General features: G+C 35.8%; 1 protein-coding gene across 11 annotated transcripts in view; it reads left to right on the top strand.

Annotated features, from left to right (window-relative positions):
• The window catches only part of ERC2 (ELKS/RAB6-interacting/CAST family member 2), a 419,948-nt gene that overhangs the window by 179,432 nt on the left and 212,807 nt on the right, over window positions 1–27,709 (top strand). For 8 of the 11 annotated variants that reach the window (XR_011154642.1, XR_011154644.1, XR_011154643.1 and 5 more), the window contains one exon: window positions 3,472–3,607. The exons of 1 other annotated variant lie outside the window; for it this stretch is intronic. Coding sequence is in view for 7 of the 10 variants with exons in the window: in XM_069027749.1 (XP_068883850.1) it covers window positions 3,472–3,607 (136 nt within the window). In the remaining 3 variants the exon portion in view is untranslated. 2 more of the 11 variants (XM_069027755.1, XM_069027756.1) reach the window with 2 other exon arrangements.

Below are 27,709 nucleotides of genomic sequence, written 5' to 3'. Positions count from 1 at the left end.
ATTTTTATGGAGTAGCATATCTAAGGTGAATGAATATTAGTTAAGAGCAATGTCTTGATCTAAGCATAAGAAATTAATAAACTTAATGAGTAGTAAGGTAGCTTCTAGAGAGGTATGTTACTTTATATAATCTTTTTCTCTTCTTTAGGAGAGAGAGAATGTCTAATCTACTAAAATACTAAGGTTTTATTTAGAATTTTTTCTTTTACCTGGTGTTCATCTCTTCTTTATTAACTTCCAATATTATTGGCATCTAGTATTTATGTGGCATGGGTGTTTGCTGAATACTGCTTCTCTGATATTGGATTACCAAATGAGCTAGGAGATGCCTATAACATCCTTCAATTTATAATTCTGGAACAGAACAGAACTTATTTACTTTTTAAATTTTTTTAAAATTTATTTTTATTATAAACCATTCAAGGTGTGTTTATATTCTAGATCTGTTTTCAAGATAGTTTAGTTTCACTCTGAATTCTTTTTTGTTCCTAAGCTGCTAGATATTTTATAGAAGTTGCTGACTGGCTTTAGCCATGACAACACAAACACATGTAAATTTGTTATCTGAAAAACTGTCATTAATCCTACTTTTTAATGTTTGGCCAAGATAAAGCTCTGTGCAAAGAGTTGGTCATCTACGCTGCTTTTCAGTCTGCTTTGTTTCTTAAATGTTTACGAGCTCAGAACATCATTTCTTTGAGCCAAATATAGTGTTGGCACCACTTCAGTGTACTGTGGACTTGGGTGCTTTAGAGTTCGTTTGTAGCCTGGTTTTCCAGTTCTGTGAAGTTTGTAAAATCACAAATGCAGCTGAGTGTTGGTTAATAACTAGCTTGAGATGACTGTAATGTCTGGCTCAGAGATTAAAGAATTAACCTAAAAGAGAATAGATAAATAATAATAATAATAAAATAATAAAATTAACCCTAAAAGATAATAGGTGACTGACTTCAAAATGAACTATAACAATGTGGAAAATCAGAGAGCTGTGGATTTCATCTTCCTGCTCAGGGGCAGTGACACTATCAGAAAATGCTGCGCTAGCAGAAAGTTATTAAGCGGAATTCTACTGACCAGACCCCTACAACACACACTTCAGATTTTAAAGACACATGTCTTAAGCAGTAGTCCTTTATTCATTTTATTCTGTCTAATGAATTTTGTGGTCTTAGAGCATTAAATTCAAGCAGTGTAGCAGAACACATGAAATGAATTCCACATGATAAAGAGTAATGTAGAGTCAGCTATTCATATCAGCATAGCTACTGGTAAGCTATGTGGATTTTTTTTCATATATCCTCTATGGTCATGGCATATGATATTTTATGCTGATTGGGTACTATTCCCAAATATGTTTCTATTTCTCATGCATATTGTTTACTTATCCTAATCTTCTATTTTATTTAAAAGCATGTTAGAAACAGAAGAGCCACATGAAAACATTCCAGAGCAAGCAACTCAAAAATTCTACTTGGACAAGGATTATATTTGATATTTAAAAAAAAAAAAAGCTGGTGAGGAATATGTTTTTGTACTTATTTGCTGCAATGAACTCCCCCAGTACATGTAATGCAGGCCTAAAAGAAAATTCCTCAGCTAGGCTTTTTAACTGTAGCATTTTCATTTCCATAGGTATGTAGCCAGTTGTGGAATAAAGAGAGTCCATGACAGAGCTTTCTTTTATTTCCTTCTCTTCAAGATTTTGCATATCACAGGCACCAGATGTTTTCCTCTGCAGCTTTACCATGTTCTGCTTTTCAGTGTGGCATTAGAAATGGGAAGTTGTGTGAGGGAGGGGTGATGAAAGAAGTGGCTAGCATTGGCATAAAATTGAACTTCTTTCAGAGATTAAACTTAAATGAATTTATCATTTACTCAACATGAGATTGGAAACCAATTTATGTTTTAACAGCACAAAGCCATATTGCACCACCAAAATTCCTGCCAAATATGTTTATATATGAAGTTGTGGAAGTAGTTTTTTTCCAATATTCATTTTGGTTTTATGCTGAGTAAGTCTGTGCTTACAATTATGGGACAGACTCATGACAGGGAACTGATTTTCACTTGGAGTTGCAAGCAAATAACCTATATTTGAGCCAGTTGTGTATGTTTTTTTTTTTTTTTCTGGGCAAGTTGCACTTACTTTTTCTTTCGTTATAATTGATTAGATTTTCTCTTATGTGCTGTACTTACAAACTTTTACATGAAGTGTCTTTTAGGAATTTTTAATACTGGGGCACATTTATTGATTGCATATTAATTCTTAATTTTTCAGTATAAGTAAATAGTGAAAAAAACCCTGGTAGGACAAAGATTCCAATGATAGAAGTAAATATCGAATGACCCAGTTTCTTTAGTATAATAAAATCTGTGCAAGAAATGTATTCTATAACTTTTTTTCACTGCTTCTGATGTGAAAGTAAAGGAGGGATTTTCAGTAGTCCTTTTGGACATTGAATAATATTCTCTTCATTTGTCACAATAGGATTAGTGAGTAGATCTCATTAGGAATTTGCACGTGACTTTTATTTTTTATAGATAAAAGGGAACAAATTCCTTCAAGTCAAAGAAAGTCTAGAAAATAATATCTAAGAATTCAAGCAGGTAGGAATTATTACTGCAAGGAGATGTTTTCATTACCTACTAGGCAAAATTAGTTTGCCTTCTTTCTTAAAAAGGTGTATGCTAAGTCTCAGAAATGTTTCTGGTAACTTAATGAATAGCATCTACAATAAAAGATAATTACATATTGAAACAATTAGGGTTTTTTTATTAATACAATCTTAACAAAAGAAAACATGTAATGGTGGCAAAGATTGTTTCATTTTCTTAGGAATGGCTCATAAATCTGTTTGTTGCTTATCTTTTGTAGAAAGTAGTCTCATTATTAAAGATGATAGAAACGTTTTTGTCACATACAAAGCTATTTGTAAAGGCATCCCTTATTTGTCATGTCATATTTATGACCTGACCTTCTAGTCCATCACACTTTAATCCTCCTAAACACTGTATTTGTAGTCCAGGTTTTAAATAAAATAGAATGAAAATAGAATTTTGCAACACACATTAATCATCACCTTCAACTTCTGCTTCCTTTGAAATTAATACTATTTGAAGCCCTTATTAAAATTGTTCCTGAGTGCACTGAGTAAGGATTGTTGGATAATCTCCCTCTGTCAACAATTTTTCTGTATAGAGCTCAGAATTTGTATGAGTTTTTGTGAGCAAATCATAAAAAGGGAAAAGTCTTGTAAGCCCAAATAATTGCTTTACCACTGTATAATCTGAAAGCTGGTTTGGAATGCCATCTTGAAAACAAGATGAAGTTTTATTGCTACAGCTGATACTTGGAGTACTTGTGTCTGTTGGAGAGTTGATGTCCTGTGTTGTAGTCACAAAATTAATCTCTACTGCGAGAGAGGTGATTGCAGTTGTTAACACTAATGGGTGTGTGTGTGCAATTCTTAGACATATGAAGGACCAAAGCAAGAAGGTTGCCAATCTGAAGCACAATCAGCAATTGGAGAAAAAGAAGAATGCACAGCTGTTGGAAGAAGTTCGTAGGCGAGAGGACAATATGACGGACAACTCCCAACATTTACAAGTGAGTTTATTTTTCAGTTGTTTTTTAAAGCTATCAAAGAAAATACACTTCTGTTCCACTGTGTGTCTTCCAGAATGTGTAATGAATCTCTTCCCACAGAGAGCTGATGGCTCCTTCCTCTTCTACCAGAGGGTGCACTGCTCACCTCAGTTGTATCCATGAAATATTTACTATTTAGGGTGAGGAAAAAAACAATAGAATTTGAAGACCTCTGCACAGTTACTACACCAGCAACTGTTTTTTTTTACAGTTGGAAAGAAAAGGTATTTGTATATCTCTTCTGTATTTCAGAGAGACTTTGAGACTTATTCCAGGAGAATTTCTACAGTTTGTGAGTTACTGAGTTCAGTGGTTGAGAAATTAGTGTTCTTAAGCTGATCTGTTTAAGTGATACATTACATACCAGGGAACTTGTGTTCAAGGCCACAAATTTGATGCTTGACTTAAAAAGTATTCTCTGAGATCTGACTGTGTAAAACCACGAAAAGAAGTGCTGATTTCTGTTGACAACATCAATGTTTCAATGCCCAGTGTTTATAGGCAATTTACAGTGCAAAATATCAATTTTGCCTTGATCTGGTTAATATAATGTGTTTCTGGAAAATTTCCAGTGGATGGAATTTGACCTTCTCATGCTTCATATGGTTGTATTTCTCATGTGTTCCTATATGCAAAACGGAAAAATTAACACCACATCTCTCTTCAGGCTTGTGTTGGTGAAGCTTTATGTCAGAACCAAGTTCAGGAAATGGTACATTATTTATGCATCTGTGCAGTGTTATGTTTACTTTACAGCCTTGGTCATTACATACTGATTGCATCACCATGCATTCCACTGCACGTGGTATAGCAATAAAAGCTTGTGAAGGATTTGGTCTGACAATGTGATAGATCAAAATTAAATTTCAGTGTTGAGCAGCTACTTGTAATTACAGTGGTTCAGTAAAGAGAATAAATTAAGCTTATTTTTTCAGTATTATTTTGGAAATCTATTACAGTGGGGTGGTGACTAGAGAATAGAAGCCATTCTCAGGATCTTTGGTGTGACTGCTATACCTGGAGGTTTCTAGTCATGAGATGAGAATGGGTGTACCCAAATGGAGGTGGTGAGGCTGAATGGCTTGAATTTAGAAAGAAAATACCCTATCTGGTGTATAGCTCTTCTGTGCCGTTCACTTCCTGTAAGGCATCTGTACACTGAGAACCATTTATGAAAACCAGTTAACCAAGAACTGGTATTTCTTGTTACTATGCCTTAAAATGTCAATATTTTTATATGATGTACTTCAACATTTTACTTATATATATGTGTAAATATATACATATATATATGTGTATATATATATCTGGTAAATATATATATATGTGTATATATATATCTGGTGTGTGTTCTGGCCCATCCTTCACTTGCTGGGCTGCTGGGAAGGTGAAAAGGAGAGAATCCCAGCTGCCTCTGCCTATCAGTAGGTGCTCTACATTCCCAGTAGCTGCAAGAACAGCAGGAGAAAGGGAGTCATGGTTGTCTGTGCTGCTGGATAGCTGGTAGGGATAATCCTGCCATGTCTGCCATATGGGCAATCAGCTACCACAACTGGTTCTTGTACTTCCTGTGTCAAAGATTTCCACATTTCTGTGGCTTATTTCTTCTCAAGCATTTCTTAATGCTGTAAAATGCATGTTAGCTTGAGGTTTCCCTGGGATTGCAAGATTTTGGGAGGTTTTATCGCTCTACAAAAACACTGTAGTAAATCTTGCAAATAAAGTAAATACTCACATTGAATAGTCATGTCCCAATGCAGGTGACACGACTCTGATGTACATTTATTCTGCTGATAGGGAAGTATTTTGATTTAAAGTTTTTCACTGGTACAGTTTATTTGTTTTATATGTGTAAGGTAATTATAAATGCTAGGTGGGAGCATCAAGTCTTGTTATATGAATCTGGTAAGTAGGTGATTGACTGGTTGAAAAGCCAAATTCTAAAGCTCCAGTCAATTAGCCTTTGTATAGAAAGGAAATTTTTTTCATAATTTTTCTAAGACAGCCTTTCCTCCTTCATGGAGTTATGTAAAAAGTAACAGCAGTTATCTAAGGATTTAAATGAGGCAGCATTTTTGGGGAGACAAATGATGTGAGATACATGATATACTTTGAAAAAAAGTTCTAGTAGTACTATGCATCTGCTAATTTAAAACAATATTAGTTGGTATTTCAATAAATGTTTAATTAACATGTTAGTAAACCATAGGGATCTGACCACCTTTTCTTACTATTCATAATAACTTCAGCTGCTTTTACTGGAAACACCCTGCATTTATAAGACACAGTGCTTGTGTCTACAGTGTACTTGTTACATTTGTGAATGATGTATTGAGCTGTTAGGGGAAAAGTGTATCCTAAAATTCTCTGGCCTGATGTAATGACTGTATTTGTTGGCTAGCTGTGATAAGCTGGCTGTTGGCTGGCTGTGATAAGCTCAGCTGAGAATTGAAGAGCAGTCATACTGGTCAAATTACATTTACTCCAGCCAAGTCTCGGTCCCTTTTGCAGAAGTAGTGGAAAAGAGGAAATAAGAGAGTGAGTACGATTGTCCATGGACCATTCAGGAGCTGCTCAGGGCAAACTGAAGCTGTTAAGTGCCACCCATTCTGTACAGCTCATGCAGGGGCTGAAGCTGTACCCATTTAGCTGTTCACCTGCTCTCTGATGGCTGTAAGAGGTTCAGAAGTCTGTAGTTTCTTGGAAGCTTCAACAGTATGTGATAGTTCCTGAGGCTTGTAGCACCATGTGTATTGGTGACACTTTTCACAATCTTTTCAGGTAAAAGCATCTCAAAGCTGGTTCATGTCCCAGTGTCAGTGCTTGCAGGGCAAGTTTGAGTCTCTGGTGGCCCCATCTCACAGCACTCCAGGGCCACTGCTGTGATGGAGAGTGCTCTGGGGTGCCTGGGGAGGGAATTCACTTTGGTCTTCCTCAGCTATCCTCTGTAATTGTGAGTGATGCTTCAGGTGTGGTTTTGGGGGGTTCTTTGGATCACTGTAAAATTGGAAACATCAGGAAGCCAGATTAATTCTTGGGAATGGAGAATAGTTGTGAGGTTTTCTGTTTTTTCCTAACACAAATCAAGGGCAGACCTGTGCGAATCTTGCCAGACATGATGGTCATATATTACATAAAGCATCACAGCAGGAGAGCTGGACCTTGAACACTTTATCATGAATTTTTTTGAGAATGGTGTCTTCATTTTTCATGCCTTCATTTTTCTCTCTTTTTTTTTTTTTGTCAGTCTTAAAAATGATAAGCCTTTTTGAGAAACACTGACCTAAAAACTATACAGATATCATGTCATAGATTTGTGAGTAATTCTTCAAGTCTCTTTGCAGGATCTTGAAACGTTAGAGATGTGAGACTTGTTTATTCCCTAAGATTAATTTTTCTTGATTCTGTGTGGAATATATTTCTTCCAGTAACACTGGTACCTCAGTAGAATTGGGAAAGGAAACATTTGCATAACACTGAGAACTTGAGTGCATTTGGCTTTGATTCTGATTTTCAAATCTGCTGTAATAACAACAACAAAGTCTTTTTGTTTCTCTAGAGTAAGCAATGAGAGGGTGCACTAATAATATTCCTGTGTGTCTCATGACATAGCCTCAAAGGGAATTGAATATACACTTTTGTCTGATTATGTTTTTCATAGATGTTATTTATCAATTCAATAAGTGATCTAAGCCTAGAAACACTTCTTTGTGGAAATTTTGTGCAAACTGTCCAATGCATACATGTCACAAAAAAAGTGCAGGGATGAACCTGAATAAAAGTTAGTGAGTTTAATACCCTATTCTGCCCTGATCTGCACAGCTTCTGGGTGTTTCCCCCCTTTCTTCCAGTTCATCTCTCTGGAAAAGTTTTTGACTCTCCTTATGTTTTAAATGTTTGGGTAATTTGTCACAATTCTCTTTGAGGTAGCTTGGGTTTTCTTTGGCTGGAAATCCACATGCGGAAAAGAGATATTTCAGTAACAATATTGTTTTTGAGTGAGACAATGTGTAGTTCTCATTGATTTCAAATATCATATAGAGGCAGCTTGATCAATGGTTTATGCCTGCAGTACTGTGGAACAGATTGTGTACACATGTACATTTCCCAGGTGTAAATAGCTCACTTTTTAAAGAGAGTTCAGCTTGTCAGTCATGCTTTTTCATGGGATGTAGTGAGGCAAGGCAAGAGTTCCAGTTTTCCAATGGCTCTGTACTGGCTGGAAATTTAGTCTTAAGTAATGAATAAAACATGATCAGGAGGAAGTCCTGTCAAAAGATATGAAAAAACTGGCTAGTTAATATTACTGCTTTCTGATTCTTGCCATGCGAATATCTGTGATGTCTTAATCACTGAAAATAGCTCCCAAGAGATTTCACAGCTAGTCAGCATGAATCCTTAACCTTGCATTTGCTTCTTTATTTGTCACTGTGTGCTTCACCATATAATTTTCAACTCCATGATAACTCTAAAAATACAAAATAGACCCAACACGTTGCACATTGCTGTATGTTATTTCTGTGTCTTATAAAATAGCATGGCCTAAACAAGGGGTATACCTGCCATTACTATGAATTTACTATGACTTTTCTTAATGCAGTGTATTTCCTACTGCATTGTCTCAAAAGCTTTGATAGTATAATATTAAAAAAAGAGGAAGCTAGGCTGTGAGATGAAGTCTTGCAAACAAAAATGAACAGAGCAGTGTAATCAGTGCAGAGACAGAGGAAGCAGTCCTGACTGCTATGCAGACAGGCATTAGTGTATGGAGCTGACACAAGGCAGGAGAGAATTCATTGCATAAACACACAGCTTTGTATTAGTAGTGCTGAAATTCATATGCAGTGACAAACCACAACCTTTTAAGAGGTCAAAATCATGAGCAATTGTATTAAAAGTAAATTCTAATTTAAGCATCCATCCTAAGGTAGACCTATACCTTTCTGGACAGCTTTAATAATTCTCAGTGTTTATGGGTTCTGTGCGTTTCTGTCTATAGAAAGCTGGTAATTTTTGCAGGGTGGAAGATAGAGGTAAGATGGGGATTTTTCCCTATTTACACCACTCCTGTGATTTACACACACTCCAATGTGTGTGTGTGAATTGTAAGGTGTGGTCTAGCTCTGATGTGTGGATTTGCAGAATTGCTCAGTACCTCTCATTTGGTTGTGGGCAGAGGTTGAGGGGAACGAGGTGACCACTCTTGATTTTCCTTTCTTAATCATGTGAGCAATCAGAACACGCAGATGAGATATATTTTAGATAGATTTTTGAAATATGTTCAGAGACAAGAGGAAGGCTAAGATATGGCCTGCAATGCCTGTGAAGATCTTCCTTCTCCCTAAGATTTCTGCTATCAGATAGGAATATTTTGAAACAAAACCTAGCCTTTTTGTAAGTCTGCATAAGAGTCAGCTACACCCAGCCCTTCAATCCTTGTGTAATATGTTTGTTGGAGCCAGTTCAGTGACAAATTCAGAAGATGGGGTAAGCAACAGAGAATTAAGTTCTCCTGTAAAAGTACCCATGGCCTTGTTTGGGGAAAATGCAGAATATAAACTAATTTCTATTATGGTTGTAGTGAGTTAAAATCTTATTTTACCAAAACTTTTCTACAATTAAAACAGAAGTGTAATGATGCATCTGATGTTTAAGATTCAAGACTGTGATCATCTCATGTTGTAGATGTCCTCTTTGCTATTGTAGCCCATACAGAAATAATTTCAGTGACAATTTTATTTCCAAAGTTTTGCACTAAATTGTTTAGTTTCTTTTTGGGACTGGATATACTTGTTCAAGCTGTTGCAAATACTTTTTAATAAGTGAGTTGATTTCAAGTGCAAGTGAGCAATTTTTGAAATTTTTTTGGCTAAGTTTTCTCTGTATAGTCTATGAAGTTAATGAATTAACATATTAAGAAATGTGAAAGTCAATATTTTATGCCAGTTTTCTCTAACATATCCACATAATTCTCTTCATTTTAATGCCTGAAAACTAGCATATGGTATTGTATGTTTCAAACTATAGCTTCCTTGGGGACTGTAAAATTTTGTATTTGAGTGGTTAAGATGAAGTTTGGTCAATTTGTAAGAAAATGAGTGTTCATGTACATATCAGATAGTTTCACCCTTATAAAAGCAAGGGTTACGTACTAGAAAATGGAGAGAACTTAGGAGATTGCACAATTGTGAGCAGCAGAGATGTGTTCATGGGTACTTCTTTGGCATTTCTCTGCTTCTCTAATTGTGGGTGGATTTTGCCAAGATAGTGTGTAGTAGAAACTACAAGCTCAAAAATGTCCAGCCTTCAGCAAAATGTGTAGCATATTATAAGCTTCACACAATTCAGGGAACTTTTTTTTTCTCTTGTAAATATCTAGGAAAAAGGCAGGAATTGCATCTTCTTGAAGTGGTTATTTTCTTGGAGCTGAACATAAATTTTTAATAGACATTTAACAAAAGTCTTTTCTGTACTCATTGATAATGACTTTATAGAAACCCCACAACTTGGAGTGAAGACAAGGAAATAGAAAAAAATGGGTAGATCTGTGATGCTGTAGTACAATATATTAAAAAATTATTACCAGATTAGATATGCATACTTACAAATGTCACGATAATCCACTCAAACACATGTAAGACTGTTGAAGACACAGCTAGTGTACTTACCTTCAGATTTCCAACATAATATAAATATAAATTCAGATTGTAAACATGGATGGACAGTCAGGAATTTTCCTTCCTTGGCCTGTGGCAGTTCCGTATAGATAAATTCCATATGTGTTGCTGAAGCGTGTGTTGAACTTCAGCCAGTAGTTTAAGATTACGTTGAAGTAAATATTTCTAAAAGGTTTCAGATGAAGAAAGGTATTTGAGAATCTACGGAGGGCAGGAAGGTTGATTGGTAGGTCTGAGGATCAATACCAGAAGTGGGTTTTTTGGGGGATTTACTTTGACATTTGTTTTCATTGTGCAGTGTAATCCCCAGAAGCCAAAACCACTCCTGTTATAAAATGTCCCTATAGACAACATGTGAAAATCTCACTTGCAGATCAGTTTCTACCAGAATCACAGCCTCTTAAATTTTTTTCCTTTGTCATAATTGGTGGGTTGACAGAAGTCATGCAGTGTTCTGTGCTGTGTTGGTCTAACAAGATATAATATGGAAAAAAAAGTGTACTGGGCAAAGCATTATCAGCAAAACTGTTCTATGTAGTTGTCATATCCTTTCTTTTGACTAGTGTATTCCATTATACAAATAAGTATAAAATAACATAATTTTTATTCTTATAAATATCAAAATTTATTAATTTTGGGGTTTTATGCAAGTACACAGTATAATAGAATATTATGTATAATTTTTAATGCAGTTTTTGCACTATTACAAAGACTTGTAGAGTATCCCATATCAGAAAGTCTGAATACCAACTTTCTCATCTTTCTCAGTTTCTACAGTTAAGTCAGAAACTTAATGTTTTTCAGTATTGTCTGTGTAATGTTAATTCACTAGCTTAAGTTACCCAAGAATGAAATGTGGACTTCTAGATTTGTAGTTATTCAGAAGTCTGTGAAGTGCAACTATTGACAAGTACTTTGATGTTTAAATAAAATCAGTTATTTCTACTATGTGCTTTGTTAGTTGAAAAGAGCATATATGGCAAGGCACTGCAAGGAAAAGCTGTTGTTGGAAAAAACAAAACTGCAACAATAGGAACCAGAAAAAATTTAATGTGATACAACTTCTTTTTCTCCCCCTCAATATGTAATAACTCACACATGCAGGACTCCTGTAGTCTCCAGGGGGCAATTCCATTCACATGCATCAAAAGAAATAGTTCAGTTAAACCAACTCTCCCTACCCAGCAATAATTACCACAGGTTTACACTGAGATATGGTTGCAAAAGGTTAGTCAGTAGGGCATCTGCAAATTGAGTTATATGTCAACTCTACATCAATAACCTCATTATATTAGATGTTAGTATTTCAGCACATGACTGTCCAATATAGCATTCCACATATAGCTCATTTTTAACTTTTACATTGAGTTATAGCTCATCTAATATTTTACTAAATTATGTATTTAAACACTCTATATTACATAAATTACAGTCAATGACAAAAGCAATGATTTAGATTGAAATTGTACAAAGTGAAATTGCAATAAAATTCCTGACCCTACTTGTGCAGCTTCCTTCAATATATGATGTTTAACCCCATAATATAAAAAGTGTAATGGAAATTAGTATTAGCATAGATTTTCCAATTTGGGCATTGCTTAAAAATGTCACCTATAGATTTTTCACTTTCAGTTACTGCAAGTGAAAGCTGTTTTCCTATATTAAAGAAGCAAAGAAGTAAATACGTTCCAAGAATACAACCAATTACCTAAATTCTGTGCAAACTCCATCTACTTTCTTACATTTGTAGCTTATACACAAGCTATAACATTTTTGCTGAAAGCTTGATAGGCTGGATGAAAACATAAAAAGGTTTTCAAAAACCTTCTTGTGGTTTGCATCAAGCTCAGATTTCTACCTGGTTCCATAATTTGGTCTCGTGTTTACCTGGTTAGTAACCAGTAAGAGCTGCTGCTGCTGTTTGTCACTCTCCATAGATCATTTGGAAGTCTGTTACTAATACATCTGGTCAGCAAGAAAAGTTCTGCTTGAGTAAGTCCAAGTAGAACTATTTTTGTTGGTTGTTAAGAAGCCAGATTTATATTTATCTCTCATTATGAGTGCTCTGAAATAGCCTTATACAGTGTTACTTACAGGCTCCCTTGTGTACAGACTGGAAGGAGAAGGGAGGCAAAGAACCTTCATATCTAATCTTGTCTAGAACACCCCTACCTTGGAAATTATTAATTGTAACCCCATCTTTGCTCTGAGAAGCTTTCAGGTGAGACACTTCAGCAGAAAATTCCAGGGCCAAATTTCATTGTAAGGTAAAAAAAAGAAAAAAAAAAAGAAAAAAAAAAGAAAAAGAAAAAAAATCAGTGTTAAATTAAGAACTCCCAAATTTGAAAAAACAGGCTTTATTAATAGATCTCAGGGTATCTAAAGAATAGATGTGTAAGTCATATACTGAATGAAACTGAAGCATAGGAAATAAAGGTTGTGTGCAAGGTGTCCCAGATGGTTCATGGTACTATTAAGGAGCACAGACTTTGTCTGTCCAATATTCCCTTTACTTGCCTGAACTGCTGACTCAGAATGTTCTACTCATGATACTAAAAATTTTGCTAATGAATTGTTAGTGATTGAGGTACTTAGTGCAGGTGAAGTTGATTTAGTTTTTCGTCCAGTGAGTGATCAAAAGTTTGTGTTTAGCCCATGAAAGACAAGGGAAACCACGTACCATATTAATTATTTTGCAATGACTAGGCAGTTTTAGTAGTCTCTTGATTCTCAGAGGATGGTAAATAATAGCTGCACATAAAGAGAAGAGTACTGATATTTGCAGTTTGGAGGCAGCTGTCTTTTTAAGCAGAATTGTCAAGATAATCAGATAATTCAACAACAAACACTGGAGTGCAGTACATTAAATTTTATAGAAGGCTCTTTCAAGTTACAGCAAGGGTCCTTAACAAGCATTTCTTTGATCCATTACTTCTGTTTATATTTTTCCATTTCTCCTTTTCCTTGGGAAAGTCTGTTTAGCTTTCTGCATCTGACAAAGACTGCTCTACAAACACCCTGGAGAAAGCTTGACAGATTTGGAATATTGTTGAATCCCAGTGTTTTCACTAAATAAATGTATTAATACAATTGGGGCTTTTTTCTATGGCACCTTTAATAATTGCAAATAGGGAAAAAATGAACTTATTTTAAAATATCAGTCTAATGTAGATGAACTAGAAAATGTTAACTTTGAATCTGAGGAACCACAACTATGCACAGAATACAGAATTTTTTTCATATTGCCTTTTAAAAAATACATTTCAAGTTATTCTTTGTATTTCTATGATATTTTAGTGACAGGAATTAGAAATGCTTTTTCAAATGCATTTCTTTAGTGGCATAAAGTTTTATTGAGCAACATTATTTGGCATAGGTAGTCATGTTTCTCTTCACAGTTGTATATTGGCATAATGAAAGAAGCATTTTACACCTCCTCTTTAGCTGTCACATACCTTTGTCATATTGAGAACTACCATAATTTAGCCATCTAGAAGTTATGACAGAGATAAAAGCCAGGTGTTTGTGATCCCCTCCTCCTCTTTGTTTTTTTAAACTTCAAAGGGACATTATAACAATGTGAACTGTGTGTCACATGAGTGCTATAGTCTCTTCATTTTGAAGAAAGAATTTTGTTTTTTCCTGCATATGGGGTGAATTCCTGGTTGTAGTAAAGTTAATTTGATTTTTGCCACTGCCTCGTCAGACAAAGGTTTCTTACATGAAGACAAAATAATTAAAAAAACCCTGTACAGACAAAAAATAAACTTAAAAGGTCATTAAGAAAGCAGATCTCAAGTACAAATGGAAACACTCCATTGTCATTCATCATTTACATCTGATCTGTTGATGGGAATTGTAATTTGTGAGAAAGTCCTTCTGCAGTCAGCTGTAAGGCTTGTCAAAATTGGCTTTTCTGTCTGGGTGTTCTTTTGTAAGAACATTTGGCTGCCAAGTCCTAGCAAATATAATTCTTTCTCTTAATACAGACATTAGAAGAGATTGCCCAGAGGCTGTTGTCTGGCTCTTGTTCTTTCAACATAGGCTTTGATCCTTTATACATGATGGCTCTGTTAACCTTTTTCTTATGAAACTGATAAACACTAAAATAATTAGTGTTATAATCAGGATAACCAGTAACTTGAGCTCCTCTTTTGTCTCATTTTTTCTCAATCTGAAGTAAGTGTATCACAAGAACACTAGAAAGCTATCATATAAAACATCACCTAATAGCTTCCTGCATAGAAACCTTAGCTGTGTCTTCCAGCAAGGTTCTGAAGATCCTGGTGTCTCTGATAGGGTCTGTGTTTTGTTTTGTCATCTGTTTTCTTAATTGTTTTTTGCCCCTCAAATTTATTGTTCCCAAAACTAGTTCTTGAATATAAAACAGGTGGCCAGATGTTTCGAATAGTGATTCAAAGTCAGTAAATTGGGCAGAATGTAACCGTAGCATTTGTGCTTTAAAGGAAAGTGTAATCAGTAATAAACTCAGTGAGCTAGTAAATGTTTTTCAGAATGTTGGGATGCTGAAAAATAGCTCAGTATTTGCATGAAAATTTGAGATATTTAGCACTGAATATGTATTCTCAAGGGGAAAAAAGAACTTTTCCACTAACTTTTTAAATGTCATTGAACAAAATGTAGTCCGTAATATGAATATGTCAGCTATAGTATGAATCCAGAATAAATTTAAGAAATTATGTAGACTACTTCCATTAGTGTAGAAGTGCGTGTGTGTTTCTGGAAAGTATCTCTACTTCATAGAATTAATCTTTGAAATATGAACCAATGGAAGTCTGCTTAAAAGGACATGCATTTTCTGAGGCTTTCAGTCTTAGTCACATTCAGCATCCATATTGCTGTTACACGTCAAAAAGTGTTTAAAAAAGACAGTCAAAGGAATAAAATCTTTACAGGCATCATGAAGGCTATTTAAAGAAAATTATATTGGCTCAGAGGAATGGATACCACCTATCATAAACTGCTTTAATAAGACCAAACGGAAACCAGCACAGTTAAACAGCAGGATAAAGGAAGCTATCAAAAAAAAAAAGAAAAAAAAAAAAAAAAAAAAAAAAAGAAAAAAAAAAAAGAAAAGTCTTTCCCCAAACTGAAATTTGTCTAGTTGAAAAAACCAGAATTATAAAACCTGGCAAGGAAAAAAAGGACAAATAGGTGGACCATGAAATACATGAAGCACAATAAAGAATAAGTAGTGAAATTCACTCAAACTGGTAATTTTCAAATGTGTCAGAAGGAGGAAGCCTGCCAGAGAATCTACAGAGCCAAAGATAATCAAGGCATATAAAGAGTGCTTTCAGAAAATAGGGTCATGAGGTCAAAAAAATGAAAGATATTTCTTTTTCCGGTGTTCACAGAGGAGGAACTTGGGTGGGTTCTGCTTCTAGAACTCCTTTTTACAGGCAAAGTATTGGAAGATGTATCTCAGAGTGAAGTGACAGCAGAAGACATTGCATAACAATGTCATCATCATAGGATCAGGGGGTAGTTCAGGTTGAAAGGTACCACCAAGTTCAAACTCCTGTTAAATGTAGGGCGGGCTTGTAGTCAGGCCAAGTTCCTCTCAGTAGCAAGCAGTTTTCATGCTAACCTTGAAAATTAAAGGTGAAACATGTGAATTTCTAACTTGTGTAGGAACTGGAGGGTGACTAACGTGACATCTGTTTCTTAAAAGAGTTCCATATAAATTTTGGAAAACTATCTCCACATACGATATTTGTATTGGACAAATCAAGAGAAATTGTTTTTTAAAAAGTAGAGTTAGTGGGCACTTGGCCAACTAATTTACCAACCAATTTACCATACCAATTTAGTATGTTGGTAAAGAAGCAAAGTGCTTTTCTGAAAAATTAAATAATTCCTCATAAGTTTACAAGTCATCAAGTTTTTCAGAAGTCTCAGAGGAATCTGTGTTGAGGCTGTTTGTCATGTTTTTAAAATGCCTGGAAAAGAGTGAATAGTTTAAAGAAATTCAGCATCATCCACTTGAAGGCCAAGGATTGTTTCTTTGGTTGTGCTTCTCTGCAAACTCAGGACACTGGGTAGCATTTAAAAACAAACCCCATAAGAGAAAGGAAAAATGACAACTGTCATAGAATAAGAAAGCCATTATGTTTTGAAGCTATATAATCATGTTACTAAATGCAGTACTGATGGCTAAAATCTTAATGTTGCTGGGAAAAGTTTAGTGAAAAAAGTGATGCAGAACACAAAAGAACATTTTGGGAAACTCAGGCTGATTTATGATGGTAGGAGGAACTCCATGGGTTTGCATGGTTTTGACCTTAGACCTGCAAAAATATGTTGTATTTGGCAATGTTTCACTTTGAGTTTGGCTTTCTTCAAGCCCAGAAGTCAGAGAAACATTTGGGATGGGAACCAAAGCCAAAGAAAAGGATTGGATGAACCATACATGCCATAACAGCCAAGTTTCGCACAACTCTGATTTTCTTTCTTCCCCTTTCTTTGTTTCTTTATGCTTTTTTCCAGAGCTGCTTTTCTATTTGAGTCTTAATGGATAGCAATCTCTATACCCAGTAAAAGAGTTTTTATTGTCCATGCGTAAGGAGATGAGACGGGAGAACTCAAAGGTTTTGTCTCTCATTTTTGTGTTACAGCAGCGTTTGAACAAAAATATTGCACCTGAAATGATAAGGTGTCTTCATGTCCATTTTGCGAATATTTTTTAGTGGAAGCGATAATGTCAGATACTTAGCCTTCCTTGTGTGTGTTTCAGATTACAAAATGACATAATTAAGACATCCAAAACACTGAACAGTTTAAGAAAAGGATATAGTTTTGTTTCTTTGTATCACTTATTAACAAGTATCTCTTAAATCTGGTCGTGTAAATACCACTTTCCATGAAGACAGACACGCCTGTACAGTAAATGGGGCATGTTCTGCATCTCATTTGGATCTCGTTAAGCTGTGGGATACGATATGTTCAAGCTGCTGATCCGAGAAAGTGTCTCAAATCCATAGTCTTTATATGCGCATCAGACACAATACATATGGTAAATGATAAACATACCATATGGGATTTGGGAAGTTAAGACTATCAAATTCCTATCCCATTATTTTTTCTTACATTGTATGGTCAAATCAAAAACATATTATTCTTCACATTATTAAGGAGTTATGTTTGTGGCCCTGTTTGTAAGGTTACAAAACTGATCACACTTTAAGCTTTCCTTTGGCCTAGAAATTTTCCTGGTTACACTCAGGTTGTCATTTAAAAAACAAAAAAAAAAAAAAGAAAGGGGGTGGGTAGTGTTTGTGAAGTTTGCAGAGTTCGGCCAATTTTTGAATTACAGTTTTGAAAACTTCACGTGTAACCTTAGCCAAATATTACAGCTCAAACCTGCTGAGCTTAAGGTTAATTTTGAAAACTTAGTTTTCCAGAATTTTATTGTGTGTATTGTGAAGGTGTTAGCTGGAAAAAATAGTTTCAGACCTGACAGTATGGTGACTATATGTGCACTTTTGTGATAGTTTTATTTTTTGTGTTGGCTTTGTGGACTGGAACAACTTAGTATCCTCAGCTGAACTGTCAAGTGTTAATCTAAAAATTATAAATTTTGTATGTCCTTCTTCACTTACTTTCAGATGGAAAAATTCTTTTCATCTTCAAAGAAGTTTGAAATTAATTACTCTGTTGAAGAGTTTCCCAAAATTGAACTTACCGTGTTGTAGAAATGTGAATTTGCATTAGGTTTGTAATTCATCTTGGAACTCTACTATTTCTTGAGGAACAATTTACCTTCAGTTCATTCAACAGAAATTAGACAAGCAGCTTTACTGCAATGAACTATGGCAATGGGAGCCTGTGGGAAATAGGGGAGGAACTAGAAAACAAAGCCCCTTCAAAAGTGTGTCAGGAATCGCGGGGAGGGAGATTTTGTTCCTCTGAATTCTGCGTAACCAGCCTTGTGCTACTTGGAAAGCAAGGACTGTGTCCTGAATGCATCAGCATGCAGCTATTTTTGTGTTCCCTTCCCGTGGTAAGTCAGTGCAGTTTAGGGGAAGAGACTCTTTTATGCTACACATGCCCGTGGTTGAAAACTCTGTAGCTTCGTGTAGACTTTCCCCCACCTCTTTTGTTGTTTGTTTTTTTTTTTATTTTGGAGCTGTGTGCAGAATGTCCCAGTAGGTTTCTGCTGTAACTAAGAATAAAAAAGCTGGAATTATGTTCCCTTTGATGTCTGTCTCTTTTATTTCCTAGATTAGTTTTTCACCAAGGGATGTGCGCAATTTGTAAGCAGCAGGAATATGGCTGGGTAAAGCTTGTTACTTATGTAATGTATTATTTCTTTCCATGAAGATGTTACAGGTTTTTCTTCTAGAGATGTCGTGTTGATGCTGAAGAATGTGTGGAAAAAAATTATATTCCACCCTTATTTTATGTTCTTCACAGCATCCTTTTCTCCAGGGACAGGCAGCAGAGAGAAGGTTCTGTCTGCATGTGGCCTTTATGTAGATTCATAAACATGTGAAAGGCCTCTGCACTCTTGTACTGACACTTTGGATGTTTGGACAGTTTGGTCCTGTTAATAGACATTTCATCAGTGAGAGGATTCCCTGAAAACTGCACAGGAAAGAAGAGTCAGACATGTAATGCTGTAGTCTTGGGTTAAGTGGCATAAAAGTTTCTGAAGACAGATGGAAATAGATACATGGGAGTTATATGAAATATCAGGCTACCAATATAGAGAATTCTAAAATTATTTATTTTTTAACTTACAGAAATAATTACTGTAAACAATGAAAATGTCTGTTTCTTTGGAAAGCACTAGTTAGGGCACCAATGCAAACCTGCAGCTTTTGATAGAGGGCTGAATTCTGTGCAGTGTACTTAGCTAAGAAAGTCAGCAGCTGAATAGAAGAAACAGAAATGACATTATGAATTCCCACTTCATATATCATGGCCTGATCTCGTCAGTTGAGCTGGGGTTGAAGAACACTGTGTGTAAAGTGTACTTTTTCCCACTGTACTTATTAGTAAAAGCTACAATAGTATGTTAGAAAGGAGATAGAGATTTGTCTGTAGGGTGGGTGTGACTGTATACCAGACCTGACTGGATTCCTTAATCTGAAAACCTTTGGACCAAAAAATTATATGGATGACAGCCACAAGACTTACACTGTGGAATATCAAAAGCAGGGAGGTAGAAGATGAGCTCTTGGTTTTGTTTACCGAATAGGAAATGACTCTATCTCTAGGGGTTCTCTAAGTGAATCTGCTTTATCCATGGAGCTGGCATATAAATCAATCTCATCATTTTAACTGGTTCTTTTCCTTGCCAGCCAGGGATTCAGATTACCCAGCTGTATCCCTACTGCAAAGCACTGTTATCAGTTGTGTAATGAAACCCTAGCATGAGAACTTTATTTGACCTATCCACTATACATGTGGCTCAAGAGTCACAGTCAGGAGACCCATTTCACATACAGCCAAAATGTGCCTTAGGATAAAAAAAGATAAGCATGTATAAATCTTTTAAAGACAGTCAACTCCAACAAGGAAGCTCTTATAACTAAAGAGCTAAGCATCTCATGCTCTTAGTAAGCATACATTTGGAGCTGAAGTTTAACTGAGCTGAGTTTGAATCCACTGAAATACCATTAAAATGAAAGAACAACACGCTGATTTCATTGTTCCTTTAATTATGCAAAAGAGACACATCTAGGAAATATGTTTACATGAAAAATTATCTGGTGACAACAGAAGCAGCAGTAAAACTGATCTAGAAGGAATGGTACTCTTATACAGGATTTTGGGCAATCTGCGCCAAGAGAATTTTTTTGTAGCTGGTAAGAAAGTTAAAATTAATGTTTTAATGAAATTCAGGAAAACTGGAGTTCCCAGAATGATGCCAAGACTGAAAAGATGATCCATTTGTTTCTGCAGGACCCTAAAATTGATACTGGTTGAAGGCAGTGATAGTATTAGGCTAAAGCTGAAAATGTGAAATGCAACTGGAGTCTGTAGGATAGGTGTTCTTAGGCTGCAAAAGTGAAACGGAGGCACACGGTACTGCCCTGTCTCAGAACTTCTAGAGCTGTTCAATGCCCATGTAATGCCTAAGTAAGGAGGATGTGCTTTAACTGCTGCGTGGGTACATAGAATCTGTTGCTCAGTTACCTCAGACTTAGTAGTAGAAGGTTAATATAATAAATTTAAGACCCCTGTTTTATAACCTTGAGCATACTACCAGTTAGCTCTGTACTTTCTAAAACGCTATGGAAATGTGTATGAAAATGTTGTAGACTATCTGGGACTGCAGGAAAAATCTAAAAATATTATGCTTGGATGTTTTTAAGAGTCTGTGAAGTGAGTTTAGTTTTTATAGAGCTTTTAAAATTTTTTTTAAACTTTTAAATCTGAACAAAAGCCCTAAACTCTGTACCTGGAGAAGAATTGGTGTCATTTTCTCTGTTCTTCTCCCCCACGCCCCGAACCATATCCTGAACATGAAAAAATCTTTATGATGTAAGGCACCAATTGCTTGTAAAATCCCAGAATAAACTCTAGACATCAAGGCCCATAATCAATCCAGCTGGTGTCTTACTTTCCAAGGAAAAAATCCAAAATGGCACCTCAAATGACTGTGTTTCGTGAGTCATCTGAACTGTGGTATAGAGTTTTTTGGAGAAAAATGGTTTCCTGAGATTTTCTTACGATCATTACACTTCAGTAAGTAATAATGTAAGTAATGATATGGTATATATACATTTTAAATTCCAGTGTTGTCAAGGAAAAATGTGCATTGCATTAGTGTAATATATTGTGATTTACAGTAGGGCACTTCTGTCCGCATTACTGAATACCAGAGGACCAAGAGTATCTGCTGGGTCTTATCTATCGACTCACAGCTGTATTTAAGCAACTAATACACGTTTCTATAAACAACTTGATTTATAGACAAAGCTGGCCACTGAGAAGTAAAGTTTTCCTGAAGGGTAGGAGACATGTCATTCTTCTTCGGGTTAGTTGGGATATCACGAATGTCCAGCCCCTGTTGTGACTTTTGGTGTTCAGCACTAACTGCTTTACTCTCCATACTTGTGAGTCCTTTTAAATGTATAATATAGTCTGTCCTTTCCCAAATATTTATTTTATTTTCATGAAGCTAAAGTGATTTTTGTACTTTTATTCTAGTTACTGTAATTAACTCTTGTTAGACTTTCTTGATTTTAAGTAGAAACATAAAGGGATTTGACTTCTATTTTTCTATTTTGGAACCTTAGTTGATTGAGATCTGTAACGGTCTCACCAAAAGTGTTTTCTTCACTCCATGCAAAATTTGACTGAAAATTTTCTTCAAGATGTGAATCTTTTTGCGTTTCTCTAAGCACTTTTTACTCAGGGCAGTTTTGAGTTTGTTTGTGGTTTTTTTATTAATATATTTTTAAAACCTGATTCCATATAAGGTCATAAATTATATTACTAAGGCTCCGAGGCAGAATTAGTGTAACCCGTGTCACAAACCTGAGTGGTTTTGAGATATTTCTCCAGGATGACTCTTTGACTCCAAGCCATGCAGAGCAGTAACTTTAATTAACATCTGCAGTTTTTGTGATCGGTTCCCACAGCTTGGAAACTCTTTCTGTAATTTTGCATCACAGCTACCCTCTGTGGCTAATCGTTTAATAAAGCCTTCCTGATGAATTGGGAAAAAGTTGGTTGCAGCAGTGTTTTCAAAGAAGGAATCATCAGCATAAGAACTGGATAAGATAAGAGATACAGCTACTTAATTTTTTTTTGTCCTGGTCAGCAGAAAAAAAATAAAGTAAAATAATACAAGAATTGGTGCATGAAAAAAATAAGATTAGGCAGAGTGATTTTCCTTGGTATGCTGTCTCAGGTTTACCAGTGGGTGGCTTTAGGGACCTTTCGAGCTGGAAATAGCACATACACTGCCAGTTTAGAAGCCAAAGGACTTACAATCAATAAAGCATTTAAAACTTTTGGGCACTAATTTTGGAGCTGAGAATCACCCCAGATCCTTGAGCTGTTCAACATAAAATGTCATATTAAGAGATTTTCCTTTTATGTGGTTTTCAAGCCTGTTGCCTCATAATGTCCTTAGGTGCCCATAATTCTTCAGCTGTGAGAAATAGTGCACAATAGTTCCCAGTTCACCTTTTCCATAGCATTTATAGTCTCTTGCTTCTTTTTCAGTAGTGTATTTTCCAAGATGAAAACTCCTGCTTGAAAGTCTGCCTTGCCTTGTTGCAGATGGCTTTGTTTGTCGTTCTTAACTGGGAGAGGAGATTCTTTTAGAATTATTTTTGGCAGGTCTGGAATGTTTTGTCTAGTGATTCTTTTGTGCATTTTATACCAGAAAATAAGATAAACAGGTTTTATATACATTTTGAAATTTCATAGAAAACAGATCCAGAAGGGATGAGACAGTATCTTTTAGTGCATCTGTAGTACTGAGTGTCAATGATGCCACTGTTGTTTCTAAGATAAGTTTCTCTTGTTTTTAGTGACATATATAATAACTTTATTATTCATAGTTTACAGGTATGAGAAAAAATTCTCTATTATCTTACCTTAGTCTCTTTTTCTGTAATTCCAGGCAGTTATTTCTTGTATTATCCACACTGGACATAGTAAATTGACTTCCCTCATCCTTTGTGATGGCCTGTAAGTGCAAATGCATATTGTGTTCCTTAGTTTTCTCTTCTTGAAGTTGATAGACCCTAATTCTTCCAGTCTTACCACAGAGGTTTTGTTTTCTAGTTTTTTTATTATCCTTGTTGCTTTTCTGTGTAGTCTTTCCGGTTTGTTCACATCTTTGAGAGGGTAAAATTGGATCCAGTTCTCCTGCTGAGATCTCGCCAGTGCCAAAGAAAACAGAAAGATTACTACTAAATATTCATCTCTCCATAGTGTGTTTTTTTGCAACAACATGACACTGTTGACTTGTCACTTTAGTGTCTCTTGATCCTTTTCTTTAGTAGAAAAAGACAACTTGTTAATCAGTTATTCCTCTTCCTGGATTTGTGGAGTTGATGACTTCTGTTGAAGTGAATGACCTTGCTTTTCTCCCTATTAAATAACGTATTTTTTTTTCCCTGTTTAGTTCTCAGGTTTGGCAAGATATCTTTAAGGTGTTGTTGTGTTGGGTTTTTTTTAATTTATTTATTTTTATTTATTTATTTATTTATTTTTTTAGCTGATTCCTTCAAATTTGTAGTCTTAGTATTTGGGATTATTGAGGAACTGAATATCCTATGGTCCTGCAAAATTCCATTTTTTTAAACATCCTTCTATTTTAACTACTTCTGTTCTTCAATAAAGCCAATTTCTCTGTCATATGAAGAAGTTAATTTGATATGGCTGCTTGGGAATTCCATATTCATTCTCCTAGGTGTCTGAAAACAGTCTGAAGCAGATTACTTGTTCCAGTAAGTGTCAGAATCAAAACTGACTTATCTGTAATTCTCCAGTCTTAGCTTTTTTTTTGAGATCAAAATTATATTTTTCATTTCCTGCTGTTTTGGTATCACAATTGTTCTCCAAGGTTCTCAAAAGCACTTCTGTTTTCAACAGGTCTGAGGTTTTAACAGTCATTTCTACTGCTAGGGCAAAATTGCCTACATCTAGCTAGTATGAAAACATCCCAGTGTTAATTGTACTATTGGATCAGTGCTACCCTTGGCTAAAGAGTGATGTAAAAGAGCCTTTTGGTGGTCTTGGCATAATCATGTAATAACTTTACAGATGTGCCAAAGAGAGTAAGATTAATAGAGGCAAGCCTCACTCTTTCAGTAGAGCTTTAGTCATTTTGCTTGTGAGTTTATTTGCGACATTCTTTTAAAAGTTTGCAAAGAAAGGGGATAATGTTGTCTCACCTAATAAAAAATACCTGGACATGAAAAGACAATAGGATAGTGGAGAATCCATTTAATAATTATGATAGTTAACGATCCCAGTGGTGTTTGATATCTACCAGCATCCAGTAACTTTAGCACAGACAGGTGGTAAAAGATGGGGGAAATATAGTTGTAGCCTCAGGCAGATACTCAGCTCATGCAGCTGTTTCATGCATTCTGGCAATATGACTCAGTTAAAATCAAATAACATTCCTTAGGCCAATACTTCTTACCTGCATATGAAACCAGTTGTCTTTCATTTTGCAAAAACATGATAATTCAAAGAGCATTAAAAAATGTACTGTTTCTCACACAGAATTTATATCTTGCAGCTGCACACTAATCCAAGTGAAATGGAGTAGAGTTTCACTTTATCAGCCAATCATAACTTTAAACTGTTTTTACAATTCATCGTACAGTTTTTAAAGCCAGATTTAAGTCTGTATATGAAAAATAGTCTACTTGATGTATGAAACCATAGATTAGTCAATATGTATTTAAAGAAGGACTTCAGTAATAGCAGAAGAATGACTTCAGAGAATTTACAGACAAAACTCTGAATTATACATGTGGAATGTAAGTGTTATGCTATCTGTACATTTAGGACTGTGTGTGAAAGGAGTAGCTGAAAAATAGAGTTAATTAGCTAAAATAATATCTGATCCTGGTATTCTTTTACAGCCGTCATATCAAGAGCATTAGTCTATCCCATATCAGAGAATCATAGTATCATTTAGGTTGGAAAAGACCTAAGATCACTGTTTACCCAGCACTGCCAAAGCCTTCACTAACCCGTGTACCTCAGTGCCACATCTACATATTTTTTAAATGCCTTCAGGGAGGGTGACTCCATCACTGCACTGCGCAGCGTGTTCCAGTGCTTGACAGTGCTTTTGGTGAAGAAATATTTCCTAATATCCAACCTAAATCTCTTCTGGTTTCCTCTTGTCCTGTCACTTGTTAACTGGACCAAGAGACTGAGCCCTGCCTGGCTACAATCTCCTTTCAGGTGTTGTAGAGTGATAAGGTCCCCTTCAGCTTTCTTTTCTCCAGGCTAAACACCCCCAGCTGCTCCCAAGGAGACTTGTGCTCCAGCCCCTTCCCCAGCTCCATTGCCCTTCTCTGGACACACTCCAGCACCTCAGTGTCTTTTGTGGAGTGAGGGGCCCAAAACTGAACCCAGGATTTGAGCTGTGGCATCATCAGTGCCCAGTACAGGGGAACAGTCACTGCCCTGGTCCTGCTGGCCACACTATTGCTGATACAGCCAGGATGCCACTGGGCTTTTTAGCCACCTCGGCACACCTGGGCTCAGCTGCTGTTAACCAACACCCGCAGGTCCTTTTCCACTGAGCAGCTTTCCAGCCACTCTGTCCCCAAGCCTGGAACACTGTGTGGGGCTGTTGTGACCCAAGTGTAGGACCTTTAAAGTGCATCACTTTATGTTGTTGAACACTTTCTCTTTTTGTTCTATACAGGCTCAGATAAACTTGTTTGAATATGTGAAAAGGGTTTTTCATGTTCTTAGAGGTTTATGGTGCTTAGTCATGTAGTTGTACGATGAAAATTACAGCAGTGACTGCATGTGTGACTGTAATGATCTCCATTTACACTGCACATTTAAATATACTCAACTTTTGGTACACCCTCATGTACCATTTTGTTAACAAACTCTAAGTATGACTTAGAAAAGACAGCTTCCAGGAATAAAAAAAACTATTCAAGTTTCACGCCTATTGCATCTTTTAAAATTCTTTTTACTGTGTCTGATACATTTTCTAATTGATGCTAGTTAACGTATTTGTCTATTTTTGCTGTTATCAAGCTGTTAAACATATTACTATTCATCCTTTTTTTGGTATGAGAAACGTCTTTGCTATTTCAACTTTGTTTTTCAGAAGTAACTTCCTGCTACAACAATATTTTCTGGAAAAAAGTCAAGAATACCTAAATACCTTAAACAGGTTTTACAAGTTAACAATTCTGCTATAATTAGTCTTCAGGCTACCTCTGGCTCCATGGATTTAAAGCTATCAGAGTTTACTGTTTTGTGAAAAATATGTTTTACTTTGTTTGGACATGCTTGTCATAAGTTTCTCAGTATATCATTATGCTTTAAAACCTCCCACTGGCAGCGTCTGGAAGGAAAAAATATAGTGTAAACTATAGAAGACCTAGTGGCAGCTTCCTGCCAAGCTTCATTCTTGGGTCAACAACGCTCGTTTTTGTTTTTGCTTTTGTGAAAATGTCACAATCTAGTCTTTCATATAAGTTTGCTATTTTTTTTAGCAGCCTAGTCGAGCATATATCCGTATCTTCTACTTTCCCCTGGTTTTTCTCCTTTTCATTCTGTGATATCTGTGTTTCTGGTCATGCCACCAGTGAGTGCACACATAAATTATACACCTAAAAACACTCATCACTAGAAAATTTATTGCTTCTAATATCTTTCTCATGAACAGTTGTGTTTATTTCTGAGTTGACTTCTCTGGTAAAGACAGCAATGTGCTTAGCTTTGGTTCAGTTCTTTGTTTTTTCAAGACTTTCATTTTAGATATTACAGTGTATATGGGACCATGTGGGCTTTTAACCATAAGCCTGTGCTGGGAATATGAAAATGGTTTTAGTTTATAATTACAACTGAGTAAAAATAATAGTGGATTGCTATCCCTAGTAACTCTTACTACTTCTATCCTGCTGAAGCAATGGGCAGTACATGGGAGCAGAATATATCCTCCTGACAGAGCATATAATTGGAATTTTTTTCTTTTTCCCATTGAAACAGCATTTGGAGAAAGCAGGGAGTGGGGAGGAAGGTTGCTGTCCTTTAAGATAAGGAACTTGAATCTTCTTTCCTATGTACAGGAAACTTGTGTTATTTGGTTTGGGAAATCTTTTGTCTTCTGGGCCTCCCTTTGGCAGCTTAATTACTAACTGCTTAATTAAAGTGAAGGAGACACATACAAAAAATACTGTCTTGGAAAAGTAGATGCTCTTCTTTTCTCTTTTTTCAAAAAAACCAAACCAAGCAAACTTCTTTAAACATTCTTTGCCAGTATTTTGCCTATTTGAATATGAAATACTAGCTGATTGATAGTATTAGAATGACATAGTAAGTTAATAGTAGCTATTATTTTTATTATCTCATGTTAGTGTGCATTTATAGCAGTGAGGGTTACTCTCTTGTAATGGCTAATTTTCCCTGCTCTTGAGTTGGAATGTTGTATAACATTACATCAAGTACCATGGCAGATTAAACTATATTCATAATGCAATACAGTAGGATAGCACTTATTCAAACAACTTGTATCACACCACATTTGTCTGGGTGACTCACGGGTTTGTATTATGAGGAGTCACTGTTGGACAGGAAGACATGTACAGCAGGGAAGTTTGGATAACCAGGATCATACTGTGATTATTTAGGTTTTTTGTTGACCAGATCCATTATATGTAGAAAGGCTATATATCTTTTTTGT

Source organism: Aphelocoma coerulescens, chromosome 12 (assembly GCF_041296385.1).
Source record: "Aphelocoma coerulescens isolate FSJ_1873_10779 chromosome 12, UR_Acoe_1.0, whole genome shotgun sequence".
Taxonomy (NCBI): Eukaryota; Metazoa; Chordata; class Aves; order Passeriformes; family Corvidae; genus Aphelocoma; species Aphelocoma coerulescens.
This window is presented reverse-complemented; position numbering and strand designations above follow the sequence as displayed.